Source organism: Fusarium pseudograminearum, chromosome 3 (genome assembly GCF_000303195.2).
Source record: "Fusarium pseudograminearum CS3096 chromosome 3, whole genome shotgun sequence".
In the NCBI taxonomy this organism is placed as follows: Eukaryota; Fungi; Ascomycota; class Sordariomycetes; order Hypocreales; family Nectriaceae; genus Fusarium; species Fusarium pseudograminearum.
In genome coordinates, this window is record NC_031953.1 from 1,189,297 (window position 1) to 1,208,392 (window position 19,096).

Genomic DNA, 19,096 nt, shown 5'->3' on the forward strand with positions numbered 1-19,096 from the left:
ACTTATCGGTCTTAAAGAGATGGGGGGAGAAATCTGACGTGTGATTGCAAAAATTGCATCATCTACCACACATACAGTCGCAAGCCGTCCTATTCCGTATCCTGAAAGGTATATTTGCCACGATGGAATTGAGGAGGATAATTAAAGATGCACGAAAAACAATCTTCGGTATAAATGTTGACATGTCGTGTGCACCCTGGGCTAGGGACTGCAATAAGCAATGACTTATGGCTTGCGCTTGGCTATAATACGTTAGATTGTCTTGTCAGGCTCACGGACGTCGGCACATGACTGACTAGGTTCATCAGCCGCTTGAGAAATAGCTGAAAGTGTCTTCTCAAAGGTAAAAGTGCTTTCCTCACAAAGATTGCTCTTCGGCTAATCTCAACTAGCGTTGATGAATGCCGTAGCCGTCGAATTTCGTGGCTTGATGACACAATCGAAGTGCTCTGGGTGACTTGTGCATATGATCGTCAGTAACCTCATCAGCAAGCTTGTTTCATGTTGACGGCTTTACAAGGAAACAAAGGCAGGGGTCCGGACTGGACGTTGCATTCAAGGGACTGTGGGGGCACATATGGAACAGGGATCATTGGGTTGCGGGGATTGACTGACCAGGTTCCACCATTGGTGAATTGGACTCGCGGCTCAATTAGTGTTCCGTCCTGAGCCACCTTCTTGCAGAATTGCAATGTGGACAGCATTGTTGCTACCATGATCCAGACACTGTTGCCCGCCAGAAACCGACCAACACAAATCCTAGAAGCCATTATCAGAAACCATGACTCAAGTTTAGGCAGCGTTAGTCTGTTACGTACCGACGCCCAAACCCGAAATTACCAACAGGATATGGCTCGCCCGCGCCATACCTGTCAGGATTGAATTCGTGGGGAGATTTGTAGACTCGCTCATCATGTGCTATGGCATACGAGTTGGCATAAACAACAGTTCTATAGTCTGTCAGCACTCTCCCCACTTCGCTGTCATAGGATCAATAATATCAAAGAAAGTGGTCGCACCCTGCGGCGGGTTGTTAGCTAACTGTATGTACTTACATAACAGGCATTGTGTGAATTCCGTCAGACTTACCTTTAGGAATAAACATGCCGTGGTAGACATCATCGTGAAGCGATTTGTGGGGGATCCCTGCGGCGTGTCAGAAGTTGGCACGGTCCCTATGCTCACGCCAATGCTAGGTGGCAAATGGAACTGACCAAGGGGAGCCAGTGGTGACCATCTTTTCACGTACACTCAAGTATCAGCATGTAGTAAATTGCCTTAGGGTCTATTTGTTAATTCAAACGTACCTGTAAATCTCTTGCACAATGTGTTCGACATATGGTAAAGATGGTCGGTCTGAGAACTCAGGTAGCTTCCCAGGTCTTAGTACCGCATCAAGCTCGTCCTGTGCCTTCTTTTGTATCTCGGGATGAAGAACCATATTGAGAACGAAGATAACACAAGTTGCCCATGTCTATGGGCCGAGGTTTCAGTTTTTGAAATTAAGTGTTGTGAAGTCAACTCACGGTATCGGCGCCTGCTATGAAGACTGCGCCTGCAGCCCCTTTGATGTCATCCAGAGACCAATCTTGCTTATTGCCCTGTAACTCATTGTGCTCATACGATTGCAGTAGCTGATATGCAAGAGATGTATTGGCAGAAGATTTGTCAGTACATAACGGTAGAGAAGTTAGCATTTTGATCAGATGTACATGTTATGCAAAGCAGCTTATCCAAGTTCAATCGACTTACACGCTCGGCTTGTGCAGCGGCAAAGGGTACGTCGTGTAATTTCGTGATAGCCCATCGCCATTGTCGAGCGAATCGTAAAGACCAGTCATTGATAAGCCAGTCTGGGAGATAGCGAACTGGGTTCAGCCTGTTAGCATGCATACCTTGAACCCCTGCTAGGTAGTTGCACCCGTACCAAAAGGAACTAGATCAACAAGGCTATTTGCTGGAACTCCACCATTGCCGGTAGCATACATGGCGTCGTTAGCAATCCGGATATAGGGGTCGTCATCACTCGGTACTTCCATGCCATAGCTCACTTGCAAAACAATAGCCACTGCAAATCGACGCAAAGATGTCTCCCATGTACCAGGCCTTGCCATGATGTCTTTTACCGTGCGATGGGTCTCGGTCCTCTGCAGGTTGTGCCATTGACGAACATTGGTATTGCTAAAAGATGTCTGGAGAAGCTTTCTGTGCATTTGCCAGCTTTTTCCAAATGGCAGAAAGGTCAACGTCTTTCCCCATCCCATCCTATAAGAAACCCGAATCATTTAGTATCATGCCATATTTTTGTTTCCAGCAGGTCAGGGGCGGGGAATCAGACTTACACCTCTAGTAAAGTGAATCTAGGCCGGTCACAGAAATTGGCGCCTTTCTTCTCTAGGATATCTTTGGCGACCTCCGCACTATGGAGAACAATCGTAGACTGGCCTAATGACCTAACATGAATGATGTCCGAGTCTTTCGAGACAAAGGTCAGAGGACCGCATATCAAGCAAGCGTCTTGAAAGCAAACTTACTGTATTCTTTGGCCCATCTTGAGTAAACTTTAGCAGCGTTCTCCTTGGGTATAACACGGGTATGACCGAGAAGGAATTCAGATGGTGGTCCAGGTGGTAATGGTAGTGTAGGTTGAAAATGCCTGTGGGCCCAGAAGATTAACAGACTCGTAAGGACAAGAACTGGCCCGAACATGTGCGCAAACGAGTAAAGTTCTATCATGATGGGCAGGAACTTCCCGAAGGAGAGTCAGTCAGGCAAATAGGCAGGCGGGTTCTTGCTGAAATTAAAGCACATCCATTACAAGGCAGGAGCAAAAGATATAATTTCAAGAGATAAAGGGCAACTGCTTTAGTAGCTACCTAGGTAGGTAGGTAGGTAGGTACACATCAGGTAGGTACCTAGGTACCCATAGTGCTCCAGTGAATCGCTGTTCACGCATGGATGGGAAGAAGCACGCTTCCCACGGAAACGACTGAGATTCAACATTATTGTGATGAAATGCAACGCCTTCACCGGTAAGAAGTGACCAGAAGCGTCTGCGCAAATCATGATCTTCATGGTAAACACCAAACTGCAACAGCAGTACCCTCGCCTTATTTCCGCAGCCCTACGCAGTTGAACTACCTATGCATGTAAAGTGGTACGGTTTGTGGATACAGATAGCCATGATTGCCACTATCACCATCATACTTCAATGCTGTGCACTTTGCACACTTGATTGGATGAATAGGTTCCCTACACGTGTCCAAAGACTCGGCTCCATACCTTCGGGCCCAACCTCTAGAGCCCCAATTGTCGAGGTCAAAGCACAAGCTCCCAGTTGGGTAGTTGTTATGAGACGCTATCCAACATGACTTTCCTAAGGATATCTCCCCTGATCTTGGTTGGTCAGACAAAGTTGGAGGGTTGGCAATTAGCAGCTTAGTCTAGTTTCGCAAGGGACCTCACTACTGCACTAAATCTTAGTTGCCGCATTCGCCTACTGTCGGTCCTGCACAAGGGGCCTTTTCCTCATTGATTTAGACTGCAATTGATGCCGGCTAAATGTCCTGAGATGGAGCGACATGCGCTCTTACTCTCGGTACCGAGACTAAGAGGCTGTATACCGGCACTTGTGCATAATCTTTGGGTCTGCCATTGATTGGTCTATTAGTCTTGTCAACAACGTGGGAACGTTTAATTGTATATCCATACAACTAGGTTAGAGGTATCTTTATGCGTGTCAGTAACCCCACCAGGGTCTGCAGTCCCATGCAACGTCCTCAACTTGTAAAACCCTTGATATACTCAGGATTTAAAAAAGAGAAAGAGGGAAGAGCAAAACAGCAGAATAATTCAGAAAAATCGCCAATCTTGCTGATAAGCACATGATATTATTCCAGCGTATATACACTACCTGAGTAGGCAGGTACTTGCGCAGCAGAATTAATTCTAGCCAAAATGGAACTTTCCGTCTCCACAGCCAACGTGGCTTGCACATATTTTTCGCACCTTCCTGGGGCAGGTGGAGAGCATGCACCTGACTCGATTCCAACGAGACAACAAGTCATGAACTCACCAATCCATTCAAACAACAGCACCATCCACAATAGCGACTCAACTCAACTCAGGTAGATACGCTCAGAGAAACATTTAGTTTCTTTTTACCAGTCTCTTCTCGCCTCCTCGGCCTCTTACAACATACTACCGAGACTATCCTACCCACTCATCTCAACTTTTACGTTTGCGTGACGCTTCACGGCCTTGTTGCTCTGCAAAACATTGTCACTCGGAGTTGCTCGCTCATTTTACCGTTGCAAACCGTCTCGAACCCTCTTTGCGACCATTCATTATGGCTTCCCACGCTAGCGCTCCGCAGATTACGGTCCTGGGTTCTCTCAATATGGATCTCGTCTCCTACGTCCCACACCATCCCCTACCCGGTGAAACACTCACTTCATCCCATTTCAACACTTCGCCCGGCGGCAAAGGCGCCAACCAGGCTGTAGCATGCGGCAAGCTGTCTCGGGATTCTGACCTGGCCAACCCTTCGGCCAACGTCTCCATGGTGGGTGCCGTTGGCGCCGATCCATATGGCACCCTCCTGCTTGATAGTCTTCGCTCTTTTGGCGTTTCCGTTGACTCTGTTACTGCTCGTCAGGACCAGAAGTCTGGAATTGCCATCATTATTGTTGATGAGCCTTCGGGCCAGAACCGTATTATTGTGTCTCCTGAGGCCAACCACTCGCTTCGGCCCGCCGATTTCGAGACTCTTCCAGGCCCTCGCCCTGACCTTCTTATCATGCAGCTCGAAATCCCTTTCGATACTGTCATGCAGGCCTTGAAGGTTGCTAAGAGGGCTGGGGTTCCCGTGCTTCTCAATCCAGCTCCCGCTCAGACCCTACCCATGGATGCTTATGACGGGCTCGCCCACCTTGTTGTCAACGAGACTGAAGCGGCGATCCTTGCAGAGTGTAATGAATCTGAACTTGACACTCCTGCTGGTTTGGACCGTGTTGGTCGAGTTTTCATTGACCGTGGAGTCCACAATGTCATCATCACTCTAGGAGGTCGCGGTGTCTACTTCGTCAACAAGCAAGGCCAGAGTGCATTGCTTCCTGCTACAAAGACAACCGTAGTGGACACCACAGCCGCCGGGGACACCTTTGTTGGTTCTTACTCTTTGGCTGCTGTCGCCGCTAGGGGCGGCCAGTTTGACATCGAAGCCGCCGTCACGGCGGCTAATCGAGCAGCTGCCTTGACTGTTGCGCGCAAGGGCGCTCAAATCTCTATTCCATGGAAGGATGAACTATAGTCAAGGTAGCAACAGCTTTTCTTTCATAGAAGAACCAACAAAAATGTTCGAATCCCATTAGGTGCACGGAAACTATCCTACTCCGTTTACTCTAGACTAAAACCACGTCGCCCATCCCCATTTGCTTGTGTCTTTTTTGCCTCTGTCGTGGGCCGGCGATACCGTCTGGAGTCTCTTTTCGTCCTCTTGCCGTCGGTTAGTCTCCCGATTTTGAATTGGTGTCGACAGGGCCGCCATCGAGGGGAATAGTCCTCTCAGAGTCTCGGCCCCTAGTATCCGCCCCTTCCACAATGCGCTGCTGTCAGATTTGCCTGAAGAACTTCTTTGGCTTCGGGTAGCAGAAATGCCGGGCTCCTCGCGGGAGAAATCTCCTTCTCTGGGCCGCGTGGAGGCTGAAGTGTCCGCCCCCTTGTCCCTGCCAGTGCAATCACTCGAAGCTAGCGGGGCCTCTGGGGTCTTCATCGCTATGCAAGTTGACACTGAACTGCCGCATCTAGACGAGTCCTCTCTTATTGCCTGTTTTGAGCGGGTGCAAGGTAATGTTGCCATGTGGTCAAGTCCGACCTTGCCACAGCACCGCTGGAGACTCGCGTTTCTTAAAGGGATGGCAGGAGTCGGCGTGTCATCCAAAGGGGTCTGCTTTCGTACCTTTTGCGCCTCATTTTCCGGCTAGTTTCTCTTTAGCCAGTACCTTTTAGTGGACGGATACGACTTACAGCAGCGATCCGTCTCAATACCTCCCTCGCGTTCGTGGCACCCTAGTGTCTCTGGATCAAAGGAAGCAATGGATTGGGCTTCAATGTCGGTGGAGGTGACCAAAGCGACATGGCATTATGTAGTTTCACAGAGGCCGTGACTACTGTCTCGATCTTGCTGTGTGTGCTGAACATCTCGTCGCTCGCGCTGCCAACATCCTGCCGTTCGGGAAATGCCGAAAGGCGATATGATAATTTCACTGTCATATAGCTTATGGTAGAGTCACCAAGCTCCTGTTCAAGCGCTTCTATCAGATTGTCTATCTCTTGTTGTGGGCATTCTCGCCTCTCTTTCTGCATGTCCTTGGCGACATGGACTCTTACTTTAACCAGAAGGAAGATACTGGATCCAGGGTCCAGGCGGTCACTAGGTATTGACTGGTCAGCTAGCGTTCCGTCCAGTGCGATCCCTTCTTCCGTGCACCTACAGGGGAAAGGGTTGCTCCTGCAGGATGCGAATGACCGATGACTGTTCTGTTGGTAGGATTTGGACATTCAAATCATGAAGGCCGCTAGATTCAGACCGGTTATCAACTGCATTCGCTGTAAGTATCGTTCTGCACAGGGGTTTTCTTTTTCACCCACGATCGAGGTTTTCCTGAGTTAAACCAGCCAGATCCATGAATAGGTCAGATCGCTCCCAACGGGCCCCTGGCTGGCTTTTCCTTTCTGGTGCGTACCAAGGAGTAGCGGATAGTTCAATAGCTACCCAAAAGATATTACACCCCGCCTCGATAGCAGTTACTTCCGGTGTGATGTTGATATTTGGTGCCACGCACGGAACTGTCTTCTGACGTGGTAGAGTGGTGAGACTATTGATCGGCGGTAGTTGCTGATTGTTGTCAGGGGATAAGGGATACCCAATCCAGCCTGTTGCATTAGAGACAAGCAATGATTCTTCTTTGTGCATATAATCTCGGTCGTATAGGTTGTTCAACGGAGGACGAGCCTTTCCAGGACGTCGCATCTCGTATGCCGCCGGCAAAGTATTGATTGAGAAGGGAGATAGCGAACGATTCTGTTCAGGCTGGATCCTTGCATGTGTGTGCGCTTGTCTTTTCTTCTTGACTGATAGCTGAGGCGAACGCGTGACTCCCAAAAGTCGAGGCGGGCTTTCGCTATGCGCCCAATACCCGGGTGTATGTGTATTTCGACTGCTTGGAGTGCTCAATGTCTGGTTGTATTGAGGCGTCCTCACATTCTCTTTCCCTGCGGCTATCGTTTGCGCTTCAACCTTTCGTCTCTTGGGAATTGTGAGCGACCCATCTCCTTGGAAGCTTTGGCTGTACTTCATGCTATTGTGATTGTATCGATTCTCTGCATATCGTATGTCTTGTTGAAGGTTCTCATTGTACCTCGTAACTCTTAAAGGACTCGGCTTTTCGTTGGCAACTGCACGTTCACAGACATCAAGATCCGCCCAAAAAGGGATTTCGTAGCCCAGGCTCGTCATCTTAGAATGTACCGAAGACGCTTTATCTATTGGCGATAATAACAAAATATTGAGTTTGGTGTAAAATAAAACCGATGTGTCTATCTGCCTCGAGTTGGTTCGCAAGAATGTTTCAGAACAGTTGGGAAATTGAGATACAAAACTGGCCTGCTTTATTCATACAATAAGGAGGAAGATGTTGTTGAAAGGAAAATAGTCTCACAGTAACTAAAGCGGATGAAGGTAACAGTTAAGGAGTATTAGAGTTACTCTTGCGGTTTAAGAAACATGAAAACAACCTGAGAAATCGCTGGCAGGCTCGGTACGAGTTCGTTCCTGCCATTCTTGTCCTGGTTTACAAAGAATAAATACCATCAAAGGGCAACAACCACCCTCCCAGCCATGCTTGAGGGAATCAAGCATTAAGGTGATGAGCTACTTGTGTATGAAGAAAGAGAAGGCCGCCAGACAAATCCATCCAAAGGTGTCAGTCATGCAAACACGCTATATTCCACATTCCAGAGTTTACGCCTGGCCAAGTGTTCGGCGAAGGTTATCCTTAACCGAATCGATATCGTTATCCTCCATCTCAAGGAATTTAATCTATAGGATTTAGCAAAGTTCCAACGTCACAACACCAAATCAATAGAATAAACTTACCAAGTCATCAGATGTTTTCGTTTCGCCGTACAGAACGGGTTCTGATAAGCTGGATGAAACGTTCTTCTTCACTCTGTCTTCCCATACGCCATCCCAATTCCATTCTCCAGGCTGTCTGGGCGTCGCTGCAGGTGTAGGTTTCGCATTCTCCGTAGGTTGCTGATCGTTCTCTTCGCTAGTTTGCGCTTCTTCAGTCGCTTCATCCTCTACAAGCTTCCCTGTCGCCTTTCGGTGCGTCCTCCATGCGTGCCACGCCCCTGGGTTTCCGGCTGCTGTGAGAGGCACCGAGTCAAGAACCGCTTCGTCGTCAAAGGCACTGCGGATGTAGTGTAGGACTTCGTAAGCCGAAACACTCTTTTGGCCAGTGCGCGTGTACGAAGGAACTGGCGCTACTGCTGGTGTTGTAGAAATGCTAGCTGCTGCTGCATCGGGACTCGTCAACCGTTGCTGGTCCGTATGCTTCGCTTCTGCCATGCTCCGTCTACCTCGTCCGAACCAATCCGGGAAACCATGGCGCAAGCTGAATCCGCCCGGTGGTAGTCGCTCCTGGTCCGATGCGCTTACGGTACCACTTTCTTGTATATCGGTTGTGTACATATATGTTGTTAAAGGCGTGATGAGGGGGTGGAACATGTCTGTTGTGAAGACCACCACGGGCGGAAGCTGAGGATACGAATCGGGGAAGGATATTGAGAACCTGAGTATAGCAGGACAATAGGGGCCTATCATGAGTAGTCAGTATCGCAAGATCAGCATCATCGCTGCACCTCTTATTACCTTTACGAACAAAGAGCACGCCAGACCAGAGCGTGGCATCTCCTGGTGTGATACTAACGAATATCCCTTCTGGACAAGCCTGCTTAAGTCCAGCGCTATAGTTTCTATTAGCTGAGTTCATCGCGCAAGTGTTAGTTTGACGAACAATTCGGAAAGGAGCTGCTGTTTGCGCAGCGAAGGCAATGCGCTCATATTGAGAGGCGACATTGTTGTTCGAGTCGCGGTCAGATTTCAAGGCTGTGGTATTTTATAGGCGCACAGGGGTTTGAGTAGTTTACAGAAGGACGGTATAAATTGTTGTCGAGATTAGAAGGCTTGTGTTGATCAAGACGGTAGTATTTGCGCCAGCTAAGGAGCTATGATTTGCGATCTGGCAGGCGGTGAAGCTTCTAGACAGCCGACAGCGGGGTACTCATACAAGGAAGTCATGAGGAAGTGCAGCAAATCGTACACACTTGGAAGACGTTATGATGGATGCTCAAAACTGTTTTAGTAAGTTTTAATTTCCACTAGACCAAGCTCAACGATGAACTTGTTGTGAAATCTATCATGACTGCTCCGCGCAAGTAATGTCATGACACCACTTTTACTGATGTTACCCTATACTCCACGATTCTGCCGAAGGAATGTCTGCTACTACTAAGCTGGATCAATGGCGGGGTCATGCCAGAGGGGTAACTATTTGCTTCGAGATCATACTCATGCCAAAAAGAGATATTCATCTATTCAAGTCTATCCTCTCAAAGTATTATATCTCTTCTGGGCTCGTAGTCGTAAATCATAGCATAATGTTGGCTTCAAGAAAAAGCTGCAAAGATGCCACCCATGGCCCAGGTATTCCCTAGACTATTCCACCATAATAAAAACTTTTATCGTCCTTCCCTCGTACATCCCGGCTCTTCATGGCATCTACCTAGCCTCGCAAGCATAAAAGAAAAATGAAAAGCAGAAAAAAAATATCTATCGTCCGAGGCGCTGCTCAATCTTGGACTTTTCCTGGGAACGGATAGTCGCAACGTCGTCCCTTGTAGCGTTGTATGAGGCCGTGACTTGGTTGAAAGGGTTATCGGGGTGCTTCTCAAACTCCTTTCGGATTCTGGTCTTTCTCTGGTCCAGACGCAGTCCGACGCCGCTGCCGTCCTTCTTCATCTCGTCAAGTCGTCGCTCCTCGTACTTGGCGTATGCGGCGGGGTATCGTCGCTCGGGATGTCGGTCGACCTTGCCATCATCCTTGTTGGTCAGGGACAAAGCATCAAGAGCGTTGTCGATACCAGAGGCATTGATGTCTGAAGGCTTATCGTCGTCGAGTTGTGAAAGGTCAAGGCCACGGGCTTTCTTAACAGGAGCCTTTGACTTCTTTGGGCCCTTGACGGGGTTGTTAGCATCCTCCTCGGCCTCGAGAGCAGCCTTCTCGGCCTTCTTCTTCTCAGCTTCAGCAGCCTTTGCAGCGGCTGCTTCCCTGCGCGCAAAAGGTTAGCGACTTGTACGAGCTGTGCGTCCCCTCTGCGGCAATACTCACTTCTTGGCGTTGCTCTTGGCTCCCTTGTTCCACTTGTCGGCCTCAGCGGCTTCCTCGCGGGCGTTATCAGCGGCCTGCTTTTGAGCGGCGGACTCTGCCTTGCGGGCGTTGCCCTGGGCCTTCTTGCTGTTATCGGACTTCTTGTTGCCAGCCATTGCGAAAAGTTTCGGAATGTGGGCGATGCGCAAATGCGAATGGTGGGGGGAAATGAAACTGGTGTCTGTGGCAAAATCAGGAGATTAGTCAACTGCGAAACGTGAGAAGGGAAAGCGAAACAGGATAAGCTTGGTAGTTCTCCCTTGAGGATTTTTTACTTACTTTTTGTTTAGTAGGTAGGTAGGTTGTCAGGAAAGAGGAAAAGTTGCGATGTCGTAACTAACCTCGGAGTCAGAGTGGAGGGTGATGCCTAACCGATGACGGATTAGATGCCTTGGAACCCTGATTAATCGGATCGTACAGTGTTGTGAGTTGATGATCTGTACTGTGTCTTGATGCGATCTTGAAGTGCTGCGATAATCGATTGATTAGGTGGTTATTGCTTTTTTATATTATCAAAAGAACGAGAAATCATGTTGGCAAGCGGTCTACAGAGTCAATATTTAAGTTTTCTTTATTTGCATAGGAAAATTCAAATGCAATAAACTTAAGGGCATTTACTGTTGACCTGGGTACATATTGAGGGCATTTTTGTGTTAATAGAATGGGTATAATGAGTACACTGAAAGTGTATGTCAAATAGTGTTTTTCAGGTACTTACAACTCCAAACTTACTAAGGTAGTCTTGTCATCATAATAACCTATTGAACTTGCAGAGTGCATCAGTTCATCTTCAACACTCATGCTGTCAGTTGGTTGACCAGTGTGATACTCGGTGGTTGCCCAATAGAGCCAAACATGCATTAACCCCAAAAACAGATTATCTGCGGGCAAGTAACTACATAATGTTTCTAGGTCATATTCAGTGCTGTAACAGCATGGGCATCAATCCTTCAAACCTCGGCAAAACAGACGGTAACTTGGAATCTCTCATTTGACTCATTTGTGTTACCACGGGATCACCGGTACCTAAATCTTGGCAGTTTGAGTCTGTGGTAGCATCGTAGCATCACATCAGCATCAGCATCAGGTACACTGCTCATCGCCCTCGCTTACAACTCGACGTCGTTGACTTTGTGATGCGAACCCCCAATGAGCGAATCAAAGCTGCATTTTCGCGAGACTTGAAGAGTGTCTTTCAAGGTACAACAGAGATAATGACAATAACAGCGACGTGCATGAATAGTTGAATTAGGCAACCAACCTTCTCAGCCTCAACACAAGGACATTTACTACATACGTTGAACATGGGGGCGTTTATTAAGAAAGCTCGCGTTACACAGCATCAAAACTCTCTTTCATAACCCTTGGAAATTTCAAGGGAAAAGAACAAAGGCAACCGAGTTCATAGCTCGGAAGTAACTTTGTGTAACCCGCGTCACCAAAGCATCACCTACTACGCGCTTATACCACTCTGTTTGCCAATCAACTCCCGGGTTTTTTAGAAACAACCATCTCCTTTGCCGGGCGTGGCACAAAAACCTGCAACAAACAGGTAAGCCACACAGCCTTTGGTCCTTACAGCTTGTGAATGACAAGTCCCATTGACATGGAGACGTGGTTGGTTGCGATACGGGCCGTGATAACACTATCATATCTCCTTCATTATTGTTTCTGACCATCGCTGCCTCTGTCATGCAGCTCCCGAACCGCGGGATCGGTACGGTCCATACGGTCAACGGACCCGATCCCCCGAATAGGAACTAACGTTACCTATTCTCTGATGGGTAACCAGCTCGGGTGCTCTCCCGCAAGCCGCGACTGCTCAATGCTCATGTTCAATGCTCAATGCTCAATCACACAGGGCTGACCAGGTTGTTTAGTCTCCTGCGAGACAACGAGACAAGATAGGCGTTGGCACGGTGTCTTTGGAACCGGGGATAATCCCCTGTATGGCCCGTTACTTAACAAATTTCGTCTAAAGCCACTCGGGTTTAGTCCTGCTCTTCGATTACCTCCCATGAGTTAAAGGCTGACAAGATCACGCATGCCTGTGCTGACTGCGCATGGTGGTCAAGTCTGTATCAGGCATGATCGATTGCAGGAGCCTGCCTACCTGGTTGATGTTATGATATGATGCCAACTTTGTCCATATCGGCTAGGGTAAGCATCTACCATGCTTCAGCCCGCTCGCGATATAGGCAACCAAGGCAGCTTGCCGTGCGGACCCTTGAGCTTGCGCCTCGTAGAGGGACGCACCTCGGGGATAATGTGTGTTGTCTTTGAGGTTGACTTACCTGCCCCTTTGCAAGGCCTGTCTTACAGATATGCTAGACGGCCCGCGGATGATGTACCCGCAGGATTAAGACCGGGAATGTCAAAGATTAGTTACGTGCTCCCTTGAAATTTCCCGTTGAAACCCTGCCAATTTGCAACCTCGTCAAGACTGAACACGGTACAGCACTCTCTCCTTTGTGCTCACCGACTAGCAAGACTTTGAGATACGTCAGATTCAACAAGAACGAGGTTTCAACATCCCTTGACCCGTCGTTCTCGATTCGGCGGGATGCATAGCTACCGAACAAGCCGTATCCGTTTGGGAAGATCCTGCCGGAGCTGAAAATAGTTCATCATCCTTGTATCCAGCGCATTGGCAAGGGAAGTCACGTCCGATTCCTTGTGCGACATCAAACAATTGTAGCTTTATTCCCGTGTTCGTTTGAATACTGTGAGACAAGATACAGCGTAGCGTTGTAGCCAAGGGTAGTCCTCGCCTGGAAGGGCATGTCGCGAATTTCATCAGCTGGTCGGTTCATGTGGGATTCAGTACCTTGGAAGTACTACAAGTAGGGTGGGTGGCATGAGCCAGGTACCGCAAGTGTGAGATGCCATGTTTCAGTGTAAGATGGGCTTTTGAAACATTTTATTCCCGCTCGATTTGACTTGTTAAGAGGCACTGACAGGTCGATGTTAGTGAGAAGAGCATAATGTGTAATAGGATTGTGATTACCACTGAACCCATGCTTGGTTTGGGATCGCAACAAGACAATCTGCACTCCCAAGGCAGTAAACGGCATAATTCAATGTCACTAAACTCAAGGATTCACAAAGAACCATGCTAAAGGCTGAGAAGACATGGTAGGCGAGGGTTGAGGGCGCTTAACTGAGTCCTGAAAGAGTCACGAATCGCATCAGAATGCGCGGTTGAAAATACAGGCAGATAGATCGATACGTGCAGATTACATACATGCATGCCGCCCGCAAACTCGGGCAATCAGTTACTATACCTATATTGTAGCGTCCTGTCAAGGGTGCGTTCGGCTGTGAGACTGTGCCGTGTCTGAGCCCTAGGATTATTGGCTTCACAGCCAGGATGTCCGTATACTGACGACTGTTTTCTCTTTGCACGCGAGACTGCATGTTGGAAGCGAGAAGTGACGAATCACTCGAGCCATATTATACTGTACCGTAATGTAGTCATCAATGTATGATGCCAGGTATGGACAAAAGGCCAAGACAAGACAAGGCAAGGTACAGCAGAATCATGTCGTTCTCGAGTCTGTCTCGAATGCAACTGCTGTCACCGCTGGTACAGCATCAGCAGCATGGACGCAATATTGAGCGAGCCTTGTTGAGAAAGAACCTGGTTACCCTCGTTTCTTTCTTTTCTTTGTAGCCGAGCCCGGCTTATATTCTTGGTCTCTCGGTCTCCATCATACACGCCCATCACGAGGGTGAGAGAGTGAGGGTGAGGGTGATGGTGATAATGACAGGGACATATACGCCCCCTATGCTGTGCAACGTCGGTTCTCGATCAAGTTTGTTTTTATGCGGGGGCCCTGCACAATTTTGATGTGCTGTTAGGGAGGAGAGGAGGAGACGAATGACAAAAAAAGTCGCAGGGCAAGGCATCTGAGTCAAAAGTCAAAAGTCAAAATCCAAGGCAAAAAAAAGAGAGACTCCAAAGACAGTTTGCAAGGGTCGCTCAGGAATGGATCGACAGCAAGGGACCTGGGACATGACCAAGTGAGACACGACAGGGCAAGGCAGGCAGGGTAAGGAAGGGCCTCGTTTGAGTGAATAATGATACCTGCGTCAAAAAAAAAAAAAGTCAAAGCCGTTTTATGGAGAAATCTGCCATGTCTTGGTCTGGGCTGGTCGATGTAAGTCGAGTCGGTGAGGTAGATCAACCTCACCGAGTTTAAGATGGATGGCAAGGTAGGGCATAGTATGGCAGGGCAGGGCATGACATGGTATAATCAAGAAAGAAATGGAATGGCCTGGTCTGATATGGTCAGTGACTGTTTGTAATAATATTTGTTGTCTCCTCATGATGAAATCGGTGTTTACTTTCACTTGGTTGCTTATTTGTACTGTCACATCGGTCATTGGTAGTCCAAAGATGTACGGTGCAGAAGTTTGGCGATTAAGGCTGCAGATGGGAGATTGCGAAAGATACATTGAATCTACAGTCAGCCAAAATATGGTATTCTGATGACCCGATGATCTGGAACAGCCCTGCCCGCGAGTGCCAGATCATCAGCATCAGCGAGATTGATTTTCATGTGGGAACAGAAAAGGAAATGATGTAAGAGGTAGTCTAACAGTTGCAGAACTAAGATAATGTATAACATTTCGATATTCTCCATCCCTACTAAGTTTACAAGGTCACGCACGATACGGTGTAAGTCGAGCATGTATGGTGGCACGAGCACGAGCATGTCGCTTGCGGCTGTGTAGGGAAATGTCAATGCATTCCCATGGTGAACGGACGTCATTAAGCAAAACGGCCACCAACAAACTGACCTAGTAACCAATTGATCACCAACCATGAAGAAGCGGGGCTGATGAGGAGTAAGTCAGGCTCTGTTTTTTCGTGTGTTTGTTTGAACATCGGGCTGTAACAAGATGCGAGATGCATGCTGAGCTGGTGATGCGATGTGCTGGACCGAGAGGAGAAGAGACGAGACGAAACTTTACTGGGCAATAAACATGCAGAGACCCTTACTCCAAGCTTTGTCTAGTAATTTAGTTGCATTTCCCATCATCAAATCATGAAACAAAACCGGTCAAGATGATCCCTTACCCGCATGGAAAGGGTCCCACATGAGCAATCTATCTCTTGACTTGGACTCTCCGACTCTTAACTCTGACTCCGACTCTCCCTTTAGCAAAAACTCCTTACTCCTCAATGAGGAGCCAGGAGTCGTCACCAACTCAAAACTTGTGACTTGTTTGTGAACTATTGGTGATCCAGAACATTTGGTGGAGAGCAGCAATGCAGGGAGCCAGCCAGCAACAGCAACAAGTATCATCATGGTGACCAACTTTTGTATCATATCAAATTACATTACACGATATGAACAACCATCACCACCACCATTGTCGTGTCACTAACAAAGAGTACCCGTACCTCCTACACGCTATTGCAAAGTAAAAGTAAAATAAAGTACACACAGCTCCCAAGGTAGAGAGGGAAAGGGAGTTGATGGTGCACACCCAATTCGTCCGGATCATCCAAGCTCTCTTCCCCGTCCAGAGAAATCCAAGGATGGCTAGCAGAGCAGACGGTAAAGTTAATACATAATTAGAGATGAAAATGGAAATCCAAAATGGAGATTGCCGTGGTTAAATCATGGCTACATGGACGGGTTCCAGAGCCGCTTCCCAGGCCAAAAAAAAGCAATGGTAATACTGGCACTGGTACTGCTACCTGCAGGTGGTTAGAGGCAGCAGCTTCAGTGGGGGACAGGAAGAAAAAAAAGAGCCCGAGCTCAGCAACCAAGTAAAAAAGAAAGAAAGCAAAAAAACGAAATTACTGGCTTGTGGCTTTCTCTTTCCCTAAACTCACCCCCCGTCCCCCCACCTCTTACCATTCATGGAAGGAAGGGCCTCCCTCTCTCCTCCTCCTCTCTTTCTTTGCTTCTTTTCTTGGTCCCACTCCACTTCCCACCACCCGCACGTTCGAGTTCGCAAACCCACGCTAATCCTAACCCTGGCCCCCTTTTCGAAACCTTCGAGAATTCCAACAAGAACCGGGGCGGACAGAGCGGTCAATTCTACCCCTGCAGGACCTATTTTTCCTTTTTTCTTTCTTTTTCCTGTCTCTCCCTTCAGCGCCAGTCAAGGACAAGGGCTGTTCGATGCCCTGGGCCGCCAAGTCATAGTACAGAGCAGTACCGTACGTGCGTGTACGTGCTCAAGCTGGCGCTACAGAAAGTCAAGTAACCTACGGTCGACGCCGAAGCCTTGCGGGGTCCATGGCAATCAACACGAGATGACGGATGGATCCTCTCATTTCTGCCATGACGAGGGAACAAATCGACACCGCAAACGCGTGGTGTTGGTGTTGCACAGCGTTGAAGGCGCATACATACATGCAATGCAGTGGTACTGCTGGTCATGGTGGTCCGACAACGGCGGCGACAGGTCAACTCTTTTTTTTTTTCGTTCGTTTTGTTTCTTCCTCAACCGTCGTGCAGACGCCTGCATAGTACGTATGAATGAACTGACTGAACTGAAAGTAGTGATCGTCGTGGCTGTCAGTATTCGTACTCCAACAATTAGAAATCAAACACCCGTGTTGCTCTCCCTGCCTCCAGCGATCCGTTTGGATCGGGCCACCCGGCCTGCTGGGTTTGACATTTTCTGCAGGCTCTTCTGAAACACCTTACGAGATTTTCTTACCCTCGCCCGTCCTCTTTTACACATATGCCTGTCAGACGTCTGCCCGCTGCCTGCCTCACTTTTTTCCTTGTACGGGCGGGGCTCCGTCTGTTATATTGCGTAGGTGCAGTTCATAATACACACAGATGCAGTTGCAGTAGTCTGCGACATGGGATGTGATGGGATGGCCTTCCCCTACCGAGACTACCTCATTTGTACATACGGTACAATCGACGAGATGCATCAGATCAACCCAGCCCACCGGGTCGCTTGTCCGCCGCCCCCTTTTTCCCCTGAGGCCAACGAGTCCGGCTCTTTTTTTGTGGCCACTCGGCTTCTCCCCTTGAGCGGGGCGCCATGCGACAGGCTTCACGAAAAGTAGTCTCCTGGTAGCACGAGACCTCCGCGGCGTCTCGAGCTGTACCGGCAAACACTGCCATGATCCACTTCTACCAGTCCGGAAGACAGGATCTCCTTTCCGGCTCTCCCAAGGATTTCAAAAGGGAAGACTTGGACAACGTTATTGGACAGGAAGAAGCGCCCGGACTCGATGATGACGACAGTAGATGTGCAACTCCTCCACGGCTGACGCGACACCTTATCGTCTGTGGGCAACAGCGAAGCCGAGGTTGCTCGATACGGGCTACAGACGAAAAAGTGTGAGGCTCTTTGCGCACGATGCAGAATCAACAAAGTTTCAGGCTTTACCGATGATATGACTCTATCTGCACTTTGACTTGCAGATGCAACGCGGATCTGACACCTAGGCCTACCCGGCAGGCGCCTGAAAGCGTCCACGTCGTCGGTACCCATTTCGAGTCTATTTCAATCACCTACTGCACATCATGCATACAGATCAAAGTGTGAGCCGCGGGCGCGTGTGAAACAGGCGAGTGATACTGCACTATGCCGCTTCTGTGAAAGCCAGCCGCGAACGTCCAAAGTGGGGAGCCAGGCCTAGATTTTAGCCACTTTCTTGTGCGACAAGAGACGTAGTATTCGGGGCTTGGACAAACGCACGCTGGCGAAGAAGCTCTGTTCTTTTTCCGGCTTTGTCCTTCCCCAGCCCGGCAGTGTCCAACTCGAACCTGGTCACAATGCCGACAATTCGGTGTACCGATGTGGATTCGGACTTGGATATGGAAGACGCAATCTCATACCGACTACAGCAAAAGGGCGGCTCCCGAGTGGTGACAAGGCGCGGGTGTACGGTTCAGAACCGCATTCAGCATCTCAACCTGCTTGCAGACTAATTAAAGACGATCTAACAAATTGTATATGTGGAGTCGGCTGCACTTCCGGCAGTCTTTGTCGTTCGGGGCTTATTACGGCCCAGCGGGTTGGGTGCGAGTGGACCGCTTGAACTGACTGGCGAGCTCAAAGTCAAGTCAGAGATGGATGCGACTTTGGACAGAGCAAATCGTTGGTGTGGGCCCTAGGCTAGGTGAAAAATATACCCTACAGCGTCCCACGACCGATGCCCTAACTTGAAACCATCACATTGATTACAGTATTTTCAAGCCTCAATTACCGCCAGTTTCGTCTTGGTACCAACCTACATACGTGTGGCTTTCGCGCCGATTCCACGTGCAGTAGGCGAAGGGTCCGGCGCGGCATGGCGGTGTCAATGTCTCGGGTTCCTGATCAGAATCTCACACCTCAACGTCTAGTTAACCCCTTGTTCGCTCATCCATGAGTAGCTCCTCTTACTTTTAACCCTACTTTATGGGGCTCTCCGGGGATAGTTATATTTGTGTTCCTACTCCAAACACAGGCATTTTACGTATTTGCTGGTGCTTCATCTCGATGAACATTTTGGAAGTCCGGAAAATCTCTCATTCATGTCAAGTAGCGGCCCAACATGACTGTGACTCTGAATGCACCCATATTTGCTCGGTCAATGTCAGCCACGTGTCTGTCAGACCGGCCTGTCAGGTTCT

At 48.7% G+C, this 19,096-nt stretch overlaps 8 protein-coding genes across 8 annotated transcripts, besides 2 other annotated features; 1 reads left to right on the forward strand and 7 right to left on the reverse strand.

The window, feature by feature from the left end:
* Positions 1–485: 485 nt before the first annotated feature.
* FPSE_06507 (uncharacterized protein) lies at positions 486–2,736 on the reverse strand (the record flags this gene model as incomplete). Its single annotated transcript, XM_009259625.1, has 10 exons — positions 486–759; positions 819–950; positions 1,056–1,146; positions 1,215–1,237; positions 1,308–1,474; positions 1,527–1,601; positions 1,753–1,868; positions 1,928–2,265; positions 2,343–2,475; positions 2,535–2,736. The coding sequence occupies 10 exons, from the start codon at positions 2,734–2,736 to the stop codon at positions 486–488; spliced, it is 1,551 nt and encodes a 516-aa protein (XP_009257900.1).
* A 141-nt stretch (positions 2,737–2,877) lies between these two features.
* Positions 2,878–2,899: a microsatellite.
* Positions 2,900–4,348: 1,449 nt separating this feature from the next.
* Positions 4,349–5,311, forward strand: FPSE_06508 (uncharacterized protein; the record flags this gene model as incomplete). The annotated part of the gene is made up of 1 exon (XM_009259626.1): positions 4,349–5,311. One exon carries the CDS (start codon positions 4,349–4,351, stop codon positions 5,309–5,311), a length of 963 nt encoding a protein of 320 aa, XP_009257901.1.
* Positions 5,312–5,407: 96 nt separating this feature from the next.
* On the reverse strand, positions 5,408–5,773 carry FPSE_06509 (uncharacterized protein; the record flags this gene model as incomplete). Its single annotated transcript, XM_009259627.1, has 1 exon — positions 5,408–5,773. The coding sequence occupies one exon, from the start codon at positions 5,771–5,773 to the stop codon at positions 5,408–5,410; it is 366 nt and encodes a 121-aa protein (XP_009257902.1).
* Positions 5,774–6,643: 870 nt separating this feature from the next.
* On the reverse strand, positions 6,644–7,519 carry FPSE_06510 (uncharacterized protein; the record flags this gene model as incomplete). The annotated part of the gene is made up of 1 exon (XM_009259628.1): positions 6,644–7,519. The coding sequence occupies one exon, from the start codon at positions 7,517–7,519 to the stop codon at positions 6,644–6,646; it is 876 nt and encodes a 291-aa protein (XP_009257903.1).
* Positions 7,520–8,023: 504 nt separating this feature from the next.
* FPSE_06511 (uncharacterized protein) lies at positions 8,024–9,142 on the reverse strand (the record flags this gene model as incomplete). Its single annotated transcript, XM_009259629.1, has 4 exons — positions 8,024–8,101; positions 8,159–8,880; positions 8,936–9,030; positions 9,081–9,142. 4 exons carry the CDS (start codon positions 9,140–9,142, stop codon positions 8,024–8,026), a joined length of 957 nt encoding a protein of 318 aa, XP_009257904.1.
* A 753-nt stretch (positions 9,143–9,895) lies between these two features.
* Positions 9,896–10,609, reverse strand: FPSE_06512 (uncharacterized protein; the record flags this gene model as incomplete). The annotated part of the gene is made up of 2 exons (XM_009259630.1): positions 9,896–10,394; positions 10,455–10,609. The coding sequence occupies 2 exons, from the start codon at positions 10,607–10,609 to the stop codon at positions 9,896–9,898; spliced, it is 654 nt and encodes a 217-aa protein (XP_009257905.1).
* Positions 10,610–11,107: 498 nt separating this feature from the next.
* FPSE_06513 (uncharacterized protein) lies at positions 11,108–11,799 on the reverse strand (the record flags this gene model as incomplete). Its single annotated transcript, XM_009259631.1, has 5 exons — positions 11,108–11,110; positions 11,226–11,388; positions 11,450–11,540; positions 11,607–11,673; positions 11,791–11,799. 5 exons carry the CDS (start codon positions 11,797–11,799, stop codon positions 11,108–11,110), a joined length of 333 nt encoding a protein of 110 aa, XP_009257906.1.
* Positions 11,800–14,696: 2,897 nt separating this feature from the next.
* Positions 14,697–14,784: a microsatellite.
* Positions 14,785–17,525: 2,741 nt separating this feature from the next.
* FPSE_06514 (uncharacterized protein) lies at positions 17,526–17,969 on the reverse strand (the record flags this gene model as incomplete). Its single annotated transcript, XM_009259632.1, has 1 exon — positions 17,526–17,969. One exon carries the CDS (start codon positions 17,967–17,969, stop codon positions 17,526–17,528), a length of 444 nt encoding a protein of 147 aa, XP_009257907.1.
* Between the last annotated feature and the right edge of the window lie 1,127 nt (positions 17,970–19,096).